Here is a 14,627-nt window from a genome sequence, read left to right as displayed (position 1 = left end):
CAATTACTTCTGCTCAACTAAGGGGTACTGATTTGGTTTGAGGATAGAGAGAATCATATTATTTGATTGAGGTATATAAATAAATATAATAATCTCACCACAAGATAATAGAGTAATACTATAATGAGTTTTGGATTGGGCTCATCTCTTTACATTTTCTCTATATTTCTTCAACTACATATTTAGAATTTTAGATAAGTAACACTACTTGTCTAATACATAATTTTAAAGCTCAAGAATGAAATTAATTTAACAAGCATCTTAATTATTAAATTTTAGAAACTACATCTTTAATTAGAGCATGCAATATTAATCTCCCCGCCTATTTTGATACTTATTGGTTTCAATTTGTAAATTTAATCGGTTAACTTCCCTACCCCCTCCCCTTTACTCTCCGTAAATCCGTAAGAAAATCATTTTGTGATCATTTAGAAAATTGATTTAAAAATTATAGTCTGAAAATTGAATTACGGAACATATATGAGGGGGTAACAGTGTAACACTAGTGGTGAAATAATAGTTCAAATTTTTAATTGATGTATGAAAAGCAAATTAGAGTATTAAAATTATTTGTGATAGTATTTTGATTAATTCATCTCTTTCATTTAATTTAATTAAGCAAAGATGGAGAATATATGGGGGGAAAACTGAGGAAAGTATTGTGATAGTAATATTAATTTGATGTTATTAAATTTAGTTTAAAAAAATTTAACTTATCAACGAATTTTGAATTTTCTGTTTTATCAATGTAAAATTTACAATTTGAAATTAATTAACGAGTATCAAAAAATGTGGGAAGATTGATATTTCATACTAGAATTAAAGAGTGGTTTTCAATTTTAATAGTTTAATCATAGTTAAGATGCTTGTTAAATTAATTTAATTTTAACCTTTAAAAATTATATTAGATAAGTGTTACTTATCTAAACATGTACATGAGGAATAAAGAGAAAGTATAATGGAGAGAAGTCGAAACCAGTAATATACTTATTTTGTGATGATATTAAATAATATTTGCATAGATTATACATGATACAATGTAATAATCCATATATGTACTCACCTTTCTAATATAGTAGTAGTAGAAAAGAAAGAAAAAAGTAACTTACTAAATTATTGTAAAAAGGGGATAACTGGTGAACATTTCTGCTCTCTTGTTAATTTTCTCTTTACATGTACCATAATGTTGGTCTTGTGGATTAATCAGATTGTTATCTAATTCTTAAGATTGATTGTTAATTCTTGGTGGTATCTACAACTTATGTCCTTCAGCAGTTTGATGCTTGTCACATCTATATAATATAATAAAGCTAAATATAAATAACGGGATGTGATATCTCTCTATAACAACCATTTACATTTATCTTTTTTCTTCATGAAGATTGCAAATAATTCATCAAGTGGCATGCACTATAAATAAATAAATTAATTAATTAAAAAACATCTTCATTAATTTCAACAAAAATCAGAAATAAATAACAATGTAATAATAATTTCCAGCTTGGCTTTTAGATACGACGCTGATTAGGAAAAGTAGCAAAAGAGGTATCTATTACAAGTCGTTGCTCGAATGTATCATTTGCTTGGTGTCGTTCCAATATGTCATTTACTGCCAACCTATAACAGTACTCTTTTATTTTCTTCATACCTAAGTACTGCAATTTCTTCCCCTTCAATCCATCCCGTCGGAAAATCGATAATTTCTTCTTCCCTCCAGCTTCCGGTTGGACTACCGATAACTTCTTCCGCCGGAATGACATCTTGCGGCGAGCCTGACTGAATATGGATGTGGAATTCGCATGCCTTTTACTTTTGTTGATGCTATTTTGGTTCGAATAAGCCATTATTTATTGTGCTATAATTAAGTATCAATACTTTTTTTGTTCGAATAATTCCGTTTGTTGAAGAAAGATATATATAATACGTGAGCTGCATTATCCCAATTACTTCTGCTCAACTGACAAATGATGTGGTTTGAGGATTGAGAGAATATCTCATTTAAGATACGATATTATTTGATTGATATATATAAATAAATAATCCAACACAAGATGATATTAAATATATTTTGTTGATGGTAATAAATAATATTTGTATTAGATTATACATGATATAACATACAATCACCTATATATGTATTCTTTTTCTGAAATTATTTGTCATGACTTTATTTAAATTAAGGATCTACATGATCGGCCTTTCTATTTCTACAGAAATAGTATCAAGAGAATCTAATAAATTAATGTGATTTTTCCGGATAATGTTATCTTCATTCTTCCCTATCAAACACATCAACTTGAAAAGGACCCATAACAAGAGAATCTAATTAATTAATAGGATGAAAGTACTTGGTCTAGTAATTAAAATATTTTAGTTATTAAATTTCAAGTTGAGCATATTTGTTTTGTGATTGTAGTTACTTGGTCTAGTAATTAAATATTTTAGTTATTAAATTTCAAGTAGATCATATTTGTTTTGTGATGGTAGTTATTTTTTATGAAATTGCAAAAAAAAAAAAAATGTTTCAAACGTAGGATCTTATATTTGTTCATATATTTTTATAATCTTACAAATTAAATAACTGTCGTCTAACATTTGCAATAACTATAAAATTTGAGATTATGATCTAATGATTTCTCATAAGATTTTTATTTTGTTATTCATAGACCATTATTTTTTTAAAAAAAAAATCCATAAATTACAAGAAAAATATAAAGAATGGCATTAGCTTTTTTGAAATTATATTCTTGCCTCCTATCTGATTCGAGTTAACCGCTCATTTGATAGTTAAAGAAGAATACTTCAAATAGTAAGATTTAAATTATTGTTCCAAAAAATAAAGTAATCAGTGAAAATTTCTGCCCTGTTATCAATTTTTTCCCTTTACATGTAACCATAATGTTGGTCTTGTAGATTTATTAAATTGTGATCATACTATTTCTCAAGATTGATTGTTAATTCTTGTGGTGTCTACGACTTGTTCCCTTGTTCAGTTTGATGCTTAATACATTTTATACTTAATAATCCATATTCAATTGGGCGTGCTTATCTTCTTCTTCTTTTTTTTTTTTTCGTATCTAGATTGTGTAGGGCTTCATTCTAAAAAAAAACGCTCCTATCAAAACTTTTTTTATACACAAAACTTGAATTCAAGACTTCTGATTAAAAGAAGAGCAGTTTCAACCACTACACCACATCTCTCGGTGATATTGGGTGCAAATTATAGCACAAGTCTTGATAAATTGCGAGAAGCATGTCAAATTTGCGGCTGTAATCGTGGCATTTCATCGAGTTTTGAGTTTTGTGATTGTACCCATAATCTCTTTACATTTAATTAAACTTTAGTTAGTACTTTTTAAACTATCTCACATCAAGAGAGACCAAGGTGGCACTTTGACCATCCTTGATGTTCGTACAGGTAATTGGGGTGGATAAAATTTTTAGATTTAGCAAGCATAAAAATTATATTTGTATGTATAGCTATAGTTTGTATAATTGCGCTTCATAACAAACTTTATGTTTGCTATGGAGCATCAGATTTGTATAAATCATTGGCAGCCTGTCATTTATATAAATCGTTGGCAGTCTCTCATTTGTATAAATCGCTGGCAACCTCTCATTTGTATAAATCGTTGACAGTCTCTCGTTTGTATAAATCGTTGGCAGCTTTGTATAATTATAAGTGTATATGATGAAAATATATGTATTTGTATTTGTATATACAATTTTCTCTCGCTTTATACAAACACAAACGCAATTTATACATTTGTGTTTGTATAAAGTGAGAGAGGCGAGGGAGAGTGGTGAGAGAGATCTGGGAGAGTGGCGAGTGAGATTCTCTAGGGAGAGAGGCGAATGAAAAGATATGTATATATACAGTTTTCTCTCGCTTTATACAAACACAAATATAATTTATACATTTGTGTTTGTATAAAGTGAGAGAGGCGAAAGAGAAACTGGCGAGCAAGACCAGGAGAGTGGCGAGCGAGAAATCTGGGGAGAATAGCGATGGCAAAGTGTTTGCTACAGATTAGAATTAAATGAAACAGCGATTATAACATTTAATTTGAATTAATAATTTGCTATTTTATATAATTTTCCCATAAAATTTCAATATATTAAAGAAAAAATAGTTCAAGTACGTATGTGCATGCATGATCTCATGAAGATTGCAAATAATTCAACTGGCACTGCAATATATATATTAATGAATTTATATATTTTTTAAAGCAAATCAAAGTAAAACATCTCAATTGATTTCAGCGAAAACCAAAAATAACAAAGAAACAACCGTGTAATACCACAAATAAAGTGGGAAGAGTGAGTAGTATGTAGGTCGTCTTAAACTAGAAATAAAATAAATAAAATTTTCAGCTTAGCATTCAAATACCACGATGATTTGGAAAAGTAGTGAAGGAAAGTCCCATCATTGGAATAGCAAAAGAGGTATCTACTACAAGTCGTCGCTCGAATGTATCACTTGCTTCCAATATATCATTTACCGCCAACCAATAACATTCTTTTATTTTCTTCGTACTCAAGCACTGCAATTTCTTCCCCTTTAATCCATCTCGCCGGAAAATCTTCACTGGAGAGACTTTCTGCCGGTGCTTCTTTCCTCCGGCTTCAACCCGGACTACCGGTAACTTCTTCCGCCGGAATGACATTTTACGGCGGGCATGACTGAATATGGATGTGGAATTGGCATGGCTTTTACTTTTGTTGAAGCTATTTTGGTTCGAATAAGCCATTTTTGTGTTATAAGTATTAATTACTTATTTTTTGTTCGAATAATTTTGTTTGTTGAACTAATGTATTTATAAGGAAATCATATGAATAACGAAGAGTTGAACATGAGACGCATAATGCCAATTACTTCAGCTCAACTAATAAGTGATTTGGTTTGAGGATAGAGAGAATCATAAAATTATCTCATATCTATTAGATACGATATTTTTTGATTGAGATATATAAAAAAAACAATCCAACACAAGATTATATTATATTATATTTTGTGGATGGTACTAAACAATAGTTACATTAAATTATACACGATAAAACTTAGTGTGTAGTCACTTATATATGTATCCCTTTTTAAAAACTGATAGATTAGACTTTATCTAAGTTGAGTATCAATCGGAAGAACATCTCTATCTTTACGAGATAGGATAAGGTCTACATAGATACTTTATTCTCACATATCTCACTTGTGGTATTACATTAAATATGTTATTGTTGTAGTAGAATGTGAAATAAAAACATGTAATGAAGGAAATAAATCATTTAAAGATAACGAGTGAGACTTTCTTCAATGGTTAAGCACATTCATTATTCAGCCATTAGTCAAAAATTTGAGTCACACTAAAAAGATAAAGTGGGTTGTTTTTCATTTGGACTATATACTCATGAAATTGTACACCTAAAAATGGATGTATTCTAGTTCGATAAAAATTTGGTAAAGATTGTCATCTCTAAACAGAACAACAAACAACACTTCTGATTTTGCCATTTAAAGCATATATTAGATTAGCTGTGCTAATTGATTAGCATATGCCATCAAATGAATAAAAAAAATGTTTAATAAGAAACCAAGATACGATAACATTTGGTATACCACAAGGATAATTCCAATAGTAATTAGTTACAAACATACATGGAGAAGATAAAAGATTCCATGAGTAGTTTATCAAAAACTCAACATATATAAGGCAACATTTCTTATATCTCGAGACAGGAAAGCTCACTCCTGGAAGTTAATCGCAGCATTGGTGGACAATCTTGGACAACCTAACAATTTATCGGCCAAAAGAGATAAATGTTGGGATAGACAGTTCATTGAACATGTCTCGCACCTTCTTCTCTTTGATATGATAACGAAATTCTCAAAAATCGGTGCATTCAATAACAGAAATTCTGCAAGTTTGGAAACCTTTTCAAAGCACGTTTTGACATGATCTTTCCAGCACGCATCTGAGGAGATGACAATCTTAACTTTCTTGAGGTTGTGAAACTCAACGCTTGAAACCCAACTCAGCAAATCCATATTATCTTCTTTGGCTAAATCAAGTAACTCAAGGTTGCAGCAGGAATTGTCGTTGACCAGAAAATCATCTATCTGGAGACAAAAAAATATAATCAGGACTAAATGCAGGTCACATTCAATGTGACAAGCACTTCAACCAGATGAAGAGACGTAAAAAGAAGAGATAAGTTCCAGGAAGTTTACCAGCGTATATTCCAATTCTATGCTGATTGTTTCCCGTGTGGCGAGACTCTCAAAAGACCAGCTACTCCATACATATTAAACGTTGTCATATGCAACATCAGTGTTAGATATTTGCAATTCAATTCTGAAACGGGCAACCCTTTGAACTGCAACATGTACATGACCTGGTGCAGTAATCCCAACGAAACTAGTAAATAATGGAGAAAGCAATAACAACAAAAGGGAAGTACTTCACAACAGACATATAGTACTTTGACAAATCTATTGTCTAAACACAGCTCTATGAAACATCAATGTAAGGACTTTCGAGTTAAAGACGAACCTTTGTGAACCAAGTTCCAATTGTTAGATCAGTTGCATAACATAACTTTTGAAGATTATCTTGGACGAGGGTATATACTACTTGACGATATTCATGGCAGCAGTCTTTCACATAAATACTTGGGATGCCTTTGATACAGAGAAAGCTGTAAATGAGCTTAGCATTAACTACAGAAGACACATCAACAAGCCTACACTCCAGATCTTCTCCTGATATTTCCAAATTCTGAATATACGGGGAAAGAATTTCTAAGTCATCTCCATTTCCACCAACCCGAACATAATCTTTCAACTTTAGTGTCTTTAATTTTAGGGAATTAATTTCCAAGCGATGGAAACCAATAAAGCTATATAATTCCATTGTTTCCAATGCAGGACAGCCTGACAATAATTTCACCATATCATCATCGGTTAGCCTCAAATACCCCAACTTTATACTCTTTAGAGAGTTCCACGATATGACCACATTATTAAAGCCACAATTTTGAACATCTAAAGTTATCAACGATGAACATGTGCAGAGAGATTCAAGCAATGTGCACTTATAACCATAACCAAAACCAAACAGAAACGACAATACAACATTTTCAACTTGTCTTTCAACAGCAAAACTAAAACAACGACTGATTAGGGTTTCATACTCAGGCCTGAAATTGCAGTGTGATAGACTAAAGTGAGTTAAGTCAAGTTGGAACTTTATAATTTTGGGAGAGCGGGAATGTGTTAATGCATTATGAATAATAGAGAAATCTTCTCTTTCGCGGTCAGTTGAACAAGTGCTATCAATTAAAGTTGGGAGACGCCGCCATGTTTTAGAGACTAGACAAGTTCTGAATGCTTCCTTAGTTGTTGGGAGAAGTGAGAGAATTTGAACTAGGAGTGAATCCGGCAATTTATTGATTTGTCATCTCCATCGGCATAAGAGGATTGGTTTGTTTGTTTTTATCTCAGGCAATAAAATCCTTTGTATTACCTATCACGCACATCTTCTATATATATATATATATACTATCTTAAAAGTCAAGATCTTTCGAATTTAAATTTAAAAGTTAAATTACTTAAATGTCCCTCTTATAAAAACAGGCGCCGCTTCAGCAAAAGACGCATTTTTAGAAGAAGAGTTGCCACCGTTTAATACAGTTGTGAAAAGTCGTATTTCTCTGTTATTGTAATTTTCTCCAGGCAGAAGAGTTGCCTCTTTAAACAGTGACAACCCAAAGTTTAGTTTATTGCAATAAAATATGAATCCGAACACGGAACATATGTTAACATTTGTTGGGAGCGGAGACACATAACATAGACGTTGTAATTTTCTACACATCATTATCATTATTTGTTGGTTCTGAAGTTTTTGTGTACCAGAAACTTCTACTTTGAAATTATTTTTTTTGCAATTTCCAGCAGTTGGTCCTCGTTTGTAATTCCTTCATTCATACAGTCTAGCCGCTACTCCTAAAAGGGGGCATACCTTAAAAGTTGAGTTTCTATATGGGTCTTTTTCAGTGAACTTATCAGCTATTAATATAGTATTTGATCAGGATGTAAAATCATTTCTGGATTTTAGTCAACATGATATAAAATGATGCTTTCAAATTTCCTCTGCTTCATACTAACTTCACTGCAAATAAAGGGTTATTATAATCACTGCACAATATTTTAAACTGAGTGCGAATCTGAAATCTGAATAGTCTGGCCTTTAAGTAAAATGATGAGCAAGTTGAAGCATAATGATTGTAAGTTTGTAACGTTGGAGTTATTTTTAAGATGTATTTTTCTGCATACTTTATAACTTTATTTCCTCTTCTGTTAGGAGACATATATATTGTCATACAACTTACACAACCAAAGAATCTATCTTTCAGATTCTACTCATTTACGGGTTGAAAACATCAACTTTCAGAAAAGGTGAATTGTTTTAGCCAACCTTATGAGTGGTAATTATCTGGAGCCTTGAATCTTCCATACCTGCATACTGCATATAATTATTTTTATCTTAGAATCCCTTGCCCTTCAAGTCTCTTGCAGCCTGAAAAAGCTTCTTCGAGCTTCAAGGAAACTTAGACATTCCTTTGAAGAGTAGGGACCTGTACCAAATTAAACCAATTAAAAAGCACAACACAATAGTTTTGGAAGCTTCTCAAGGGCACAACTTGACTTAGCCCAAGTATCTTCAAATTAAGAGAACAAGCAAACAGACAATCCATGACTGAGTCAATCTCAACTTAGGTCCTACACTTCACTTTATCCCAAGGCAATTAGCTGTTGTTACTTCTTAGCCCTTAGCCTTTGTTTGAATTTGTACTAAAGTTTCCCTGCCTTAGATATCTGCAGCATGATTCCATTTTTGTTTGGACTATTACTCATGAAATGGTACTCGTTATTGAAATATTTACTCATGAAATGGTACACCTAAAAATGGATATATTAGAGTTCGGCAAAAATGATATATATTATTAGGTTGCCAATTCTAAACAAAACCACAAACAACACTTCTGATTTTGCCATTTGTTAAACCATATATTAGATTAGCTGGGCTAATTGATTAGCATATACCATCAAAGTGAAACCAACTACGGATTCTGGCGAAAAGATAGAAGAAACAACAGTTGTAGACCGAATCAGTCAATTGTTGGAAGCTCTTCTCGTTCACGTTCTCTCTCTTATGCCGACTGCACAGACACTCAGAACAAGTGGTCTCTCAAAAAGGTGGTGCTATCTCTGAAATTTACTTGATACATTCTCTTTTAGTACCTCTAGTTACCATGAAAGATATGTATCCTATGTATTAGGTCATTTCGTTTCTCCAAAAATTTAAAATTCCAACTCGCGACAGCCTTGAGCCGGATGCATGCAAGTTGAAAATATTCAACTCCGGTTAGTTTTTGAAGAAGAGATTTTGTGCATTCCCTGAATATTTATACACCTGTTCATCGTTGATAACACTAGTTTTAGGATTTTGTTATTTTAATGCTAATGTGGTCATAGCATAGAAGTCTATAAAGAGCATAAAATTGAAGTGGATAGTGTTATCCAATGATCATATTATAATGAACTTATTATTGGGCTTTCCTACATTAGAAGCTATGAAATGATCATGTTTTAAGGGTTTAGTCACTTTGGAAATTAGGTCTTAAAAATTGAAAAGATTGAATTTGATATCATATAATGATGATTAAAAAAAGATCATAAGTCTTCTTAGTCTCAAGTGTAGGCTTGGAGACGTGTCCTCTATGGTTAAAACGAAGCTTACGTTCAACATTATATGTATCAAACACATCCAATAATATTTGTTGGTAGACATTCCATTCACCTTTGTCCTTGATACATATAATGTTGAACGCAAGCTTAGCATCAACCACACAGACAAAAAAATTCAAAAATTCAAGATAAGCGTAGTATTAACCACAGATGACATGTCTACAAGCCTACACTAGAGAACATGATGACTTCCTGAAATTTCCAAATGATGAAGATTGGAGGCAATAACTTCCATGAAATGATCAATTTCTTCATCATCATGGAATGATATCAAATTCCTCTTCAATTTCGAAGACCTAATTACAAAGCGACTAAAATCCTCAATACAGGATGATTCAATAGTTTCTAATGGAGAACAGTCCAACAATAAATTCGCAATATGGTCCTTGGATAACACCATCCACTTCAATTTTATACTATTTGGAGACTTTCACGTTATGGCCACATTAACATCAAAATCTCAAAATTACTATTATCAAACGAATCTGTATAAACATTCCGGCAATGCAGAACCCTCTTCTTTAGAAATTGACTCAAGTTTCACATTTTCCTTTACTCAAAGTTGTCGAGCTGAAATTCTTTTATTTTGGGAGAAACAGAATTACCTAAGTCATAATCAACATAGGAAACATATTCTTCGTGGTAATTAAATGTACCAACAGAGAAGGTATCAAGTGAATTTCAGAGATAACGATACCTTTTTGAGAGAGCACTTGTAACGGATATCTGATTCCGTTGTCATAAGAGAGAGAATGTGAAGAAAAAGAGCTTTGGGCAACTAACTGATCGGTCTACCTTTTTTTTTCTATCTTTTCGCTGGAATGCATGGTTGGTTTTTGGTTACAGCTGTTGTTTCTTCTATTTTTTTCGTCGGAATACATGGTTTGTTGTTGGTCTACAGCTGCTGTTTCTTTTATCTTCTCGCTGGAATCCATGATTGTTTTTTGGCATAAGCAGTGAATGTGAAGGAGAAGAGAGATCGGGCAACTGTGATTTCCAATATGAAATTTCCTTATGTTCGTAGTATGACAAATAGGGAAAAAAAGTTCATTCCAGTAATGTATGATATAAAACAATTTTCAGAGGCTTAGAAAGGAAGTTCCTAATATGACTTCTCACCTTAGTGTAAATGCATGAAACACAAAATAAATACTCCAGAATACCTTATAGAGGGAAAACACGTATATGCTGCATGCGACAATCATAAGCTACATACGCAACAAAGAGGAGATATTAAGGAAGAGTTACCTAAGATGGGTTAGAGGATCTTGTTTTGTATTCTACAAACTGAATACAATAAACCGTGATCTGAATAGTCATCTCAAGCACTACTTTTTAAAACATGTGCAGCGACACATGATTTATGGTAGAGTGAATCAGAACACGCGAAGAAGACAAATAAGTTTTAACTTTAATTACCATTATTCCATGGAAGCCAAAAAGTGACTGCAAAAGGGACTTGGTTAACCTTTGAGTGTTTTAACAAACAAAATAATGAATCAGAATCACATATTTGAATCAAGTAAGCCCTCATATAAGTCATCACAAATACCAACAACCACAAAAGAATCATAAAAAATATAACGCTAATTGAACCTTTATCATCACTGGAACAATTTTTGAATATAAAGGCAAAGATATAAAGCAGCTAAGGGCCTAGAAGAACCTTGTTTAAGAGCTTCACTCAAGAACAAATTATTTTCTTTCTAAACTCCGTCTTTATTCATGAATTGGAATCTAAGTAGTTGCAGTTGAATCATCGTTCACATCAGCTTTCATTTACCTTAATTTTTGCTTAAAACATGCATTTCAATCTTAGCAGGGGAGTCTGGTTTGCTAGACAACTCCCACAGTCTCTGTACTTCCTTTTTAAAGATGCACTGTTGATGTTTAAAACAAAAAAAAACATTGGCTTTCATGGCCTTCATAAGTTCTCACCTTGGCTCTTCAGGAATGATATATCAACAATGTATGGAAAATGAATAAGCCTATCCAGAGACAGAGGCTACTACTCCTTCAAAAACTGGGAATTCATTAAGAAAGGATAGGAGACATAATAGAAGTTTAGCAAAACTCGGGAAGGATACCGTGGGCATGCAGAGACATGCTTTAGAATGTCATTTATCTCCCAACAACTTTCTTCTTATATTATTAGCAGGTCGATATTCTTACCACTTGATCGCCTACCAGAGTCTGGCCTCTAACTTTGAGCAACACTCTATGCCATTTACATGATGATTTAGATGTACCATTAAATATCTATCACTGTGACAGCAAAATGATCAATGGGTGATAACTATTATTGCCACAAACAAATTGAAAAAAGAATCAACACAAATCCACATATTAAAGCTGATCAGACTAGCTAAAACTTAAGCAGATCTCGAGTACTATTCGCTCAAGCAGAAAAAGAATTCAAATAAGGGTTGGCTAATCAACACGAGTTCCATTTATTCACAAAATAAGCGCTAAGGGATAAATTGCTAGCAAATGTCAACCGAACACAATGAAAAACCACGGGCTGATAGATACATGCACTTGGAAGAAATAACTACCAAAAAGCTAGGCTAAAAGTGGAAATTTTTAGTTGAAAGATTCAGTCTTTCAATGATTTCTTAAATGGCTTGAATTTTTTTAAAAAATGTGGGATATGATCAGTGCGCATTGGAAGAAATGATTACCAAAACTTAGGCTAAAAGTAGAAAGTTGTAGTTAAGTAGATTCAGTCTTTCAGAGAATTCTGAAGTATTCTCTACTACTATTACTAACAACAACAAGTGGGGGTGTGGGAGGGTGAGAGGTATTTACACCAAAAAGTACTTTTCCTTTCTTGAACCTATTGGATATCTGACACATTCAAAGTAAATCATTGAGGAGTTGCATTGACAAAATAAAATGGAGAAAAAGGTAAGTAAATTACCAGACAAATGTGAAATGGAATGTCTACCAGCCTTACAGTCCCATGAATTGGATTCAGGTTGCTCTTTACCACAGTTGCTCGTACTTTCTGAACAAAAGAACTAGGTAAGAAAGAGACACACACACACAAAATCCATTTCTACTTTTTAGTTCAATGAGGGAGAGTATAAGTTGGAGTGTGCAGCGTCACAAGATCTAAAACATGCCAAGTAAATCCAATAATGTTCTGTATTATACTTTCTATTCGCACCAAGTAAAAGCAAGGGTAAAATGGAGAAATTAGACGGAGAGAGAAGTGATAAATTACAAATGGAAGAAATGAAAATGAATGAAGAGAAGCGTAAGACTTTGACGAATTGGGCACTTAAAAGAGTAACACGCGGTATAATTAATTTGAAACTCCAAGAGCTCCTTTGGTCGGTCATCCACAAGACCTAAAGCTGTAGACCAAATCAGTCAATTGCCGGATGCTCTTCTCCCTCGCTCTCTTATACCGACTAATCAAACACTCATAACAAGCGATCTCTCAAAAAGGTGGCGCTATCTCTAGAATTTACTTGATACCTTATGTTTTAATCCCTTTAATTACCATGAATGATATGTATCCTATGTTCATTATGTATTAGGTTATTCCGTTTCTTCCAAAATAAAAAAATCCAACTTGATAGCCTTGAGCCGGATGCACACAAGTAGAAAATTGAAACTCCGGTTAGTTTCTGAAGAAGAGGTTTGTGCATTGCCTGAATGTTTATGCACTTGTTCATCGTTGATAACACTAATTTTGGGATTTTGATGCTACTGTGTCCATAGCATGAAAGTCTCTAAAAGCATAAAATTGAAGTGGATAGTGTTATCCAATGACCATATTGTTGAACTTACTGTTGGGTTGTCCTACATTAGAAACTATCGAATTATCTTGTTTTAAAGGTTTTAGTCGCATGGAACTTAGGTCTTCAAAATTAAAGAGACTGAATTCGATATCATACAACAATGATGAAGAAATTGATCATTCCTTGGAAATTGTTGCCCCCTATCTTCATCATTTGGAAACTTCAGGAAGTCTTCATGGTCTCAAGTGTAGGCTTGTAGACATATCCTCCATGGTTAATACTAAGCTTATGTTCGACATTACATGTATCAAAGACATGTAACATGCGGTATAACATTGGATGTCTTTGACGGATGTAATGTTGAACATAAGCTTAGTATTAACCACATATGACATGGTTACAAGCCTACACTTAAAAACATGATGACTTTCTGAAATCTCTAAATAATGAATGTAGTGTAGGAGACAACAATTTCCACGAAATGATCTATTTCTTGATCATCATTATATGATATCAAATTCCTCTTCAATTTCAAAGACCTAATTTCAAAGAGACTAAAATCCTTAAAACGAGATGATTCCATAGTTTCTAATAGAGAACATCCCAACAATAAATTCACAATATGGTCTTTAAATAATACCATCCATATCAATTTTATACTATACGGAAACTTTCACGTTATAACCAAATGGACATCAAAATCTCAAAATTAATATTGTCAAATGAATGTGTATAAACATTTCGACAATGAACAAATCTCTACTTTGAAAACTGACCTGAGTTTCACATTTTCCCTTGATCAAAGTTGTCCAGATGAATTTTTTTAATTTGGGAGAGAAACAAAATTACTAAGCCATAATCAACCTAGGATACATATCCTTCGTGGTAATTAAAGTTACTAAAAGAGAAGATATAAGTAAATTTCAAAGATAAAGCTACCTGTTTGAGAGAGCACTTGTTACGGATATCTGATCCCGTTGGCATAAGAAAGAGACTGTGAAGAAAAAGAGCTTCAGGAAACTAACTGATCGGTCTACCATTGTTGTTTCTTCTATCTTTTCGCCGGAATCCAT

General features: G+C 32.7%; 2 protein-coding genes across 2 annotated transcripts; both read right to left on the bottom strand.

The window, feature by feature from the left end:
* Window positions 1-4,382: 4,382 nt before the first annotated feature.
* Window positions 4,383-4,751, bottom strand: LOC125859235 (uncharacterized). Its single transcript, XM_049538931.1, has one exon. The coding sequence runs from the start codon at window positions 4,749-4,751 to the stop codon at window positions 4,383-4,385; it is 369 nt and encodes a 122-aa protein (XP_049394888.1).
* Window positions 4,752-5,740: 989 nt separating this feature from the next.
* On the bottom strand, window positions 5,741-14,627 carry LOC125859234 (putative F-box/LRR-repeat protein At5g02930). Its single transcript, XM_049538930.1, has 5 exons — window positions 14,494-14,627; window positions 6,549-7,194; window positions 6,391-6,413; window positions 6,227-6,287; window positions 5,741-6,115 (listed from the first exon to the last, which is right to left on the bottom strand). The coding sequence occupies exons 1-5, from the start codon at window positions 14,625-14,627 to the stop codon at window positions 5,741-5,743; spliced, it is 1,239 nt and encodes a 412-aa protein (XP_049394887.1).

Source organism: Solanum stenotomum, chromosome 3 (assembly GCF_019186545.1).
Source record: "Solanum stenotomum isolate F172 chromosome 3, ASM1918654v1, whole genome shotgun sequence".
In the NCBI taxonomy this organism is placed as follows: Eukaryota; Viridiplantae; Streptophyta; class Magnoliopsida; order Solanales; family Solanaceae; genus Solanum; species Solanum stenotomum.
This window is presented reverse-complemented; position numbering and strand designations above follow the sequence as displayed.

What these genes read in the sequence shown, in the direction of transcription:
- LOC125859235 (XM_049538931.1), bottom strand. Translation starts at nt 4,751, where the DNA reads ATGGCTTATTCGAACCAAAATAGCTTCAACAAAAGTAAAAGCCATGCC.
- LOC125859234 (XM_049538930.1), bottom strand. Translation starts at nt 14,627, where the DNA reads ATGGATTCCGGCGAAAAGATAGAAGAAACAACAATGGTAGACCGATCA. An exon ending in ACAAGTGCTCTCTCAAACAG is followed by an intron (nt 7,195 to 14,493) that starts GTAGCTTTATCT and finishes CTGCAATTTCAG; the next exon opens with GCCTGAGTATGAAACCCTAA. An exon ending in TTGGAACTTGGTTCACAAAG is followed by an intron (nt 6,414 to 6,548) that starts GTTCGTCTTTAA and finishes ATTATTTACTAG; the next exon opens with TTTCGTTGGGATTACTGCAC.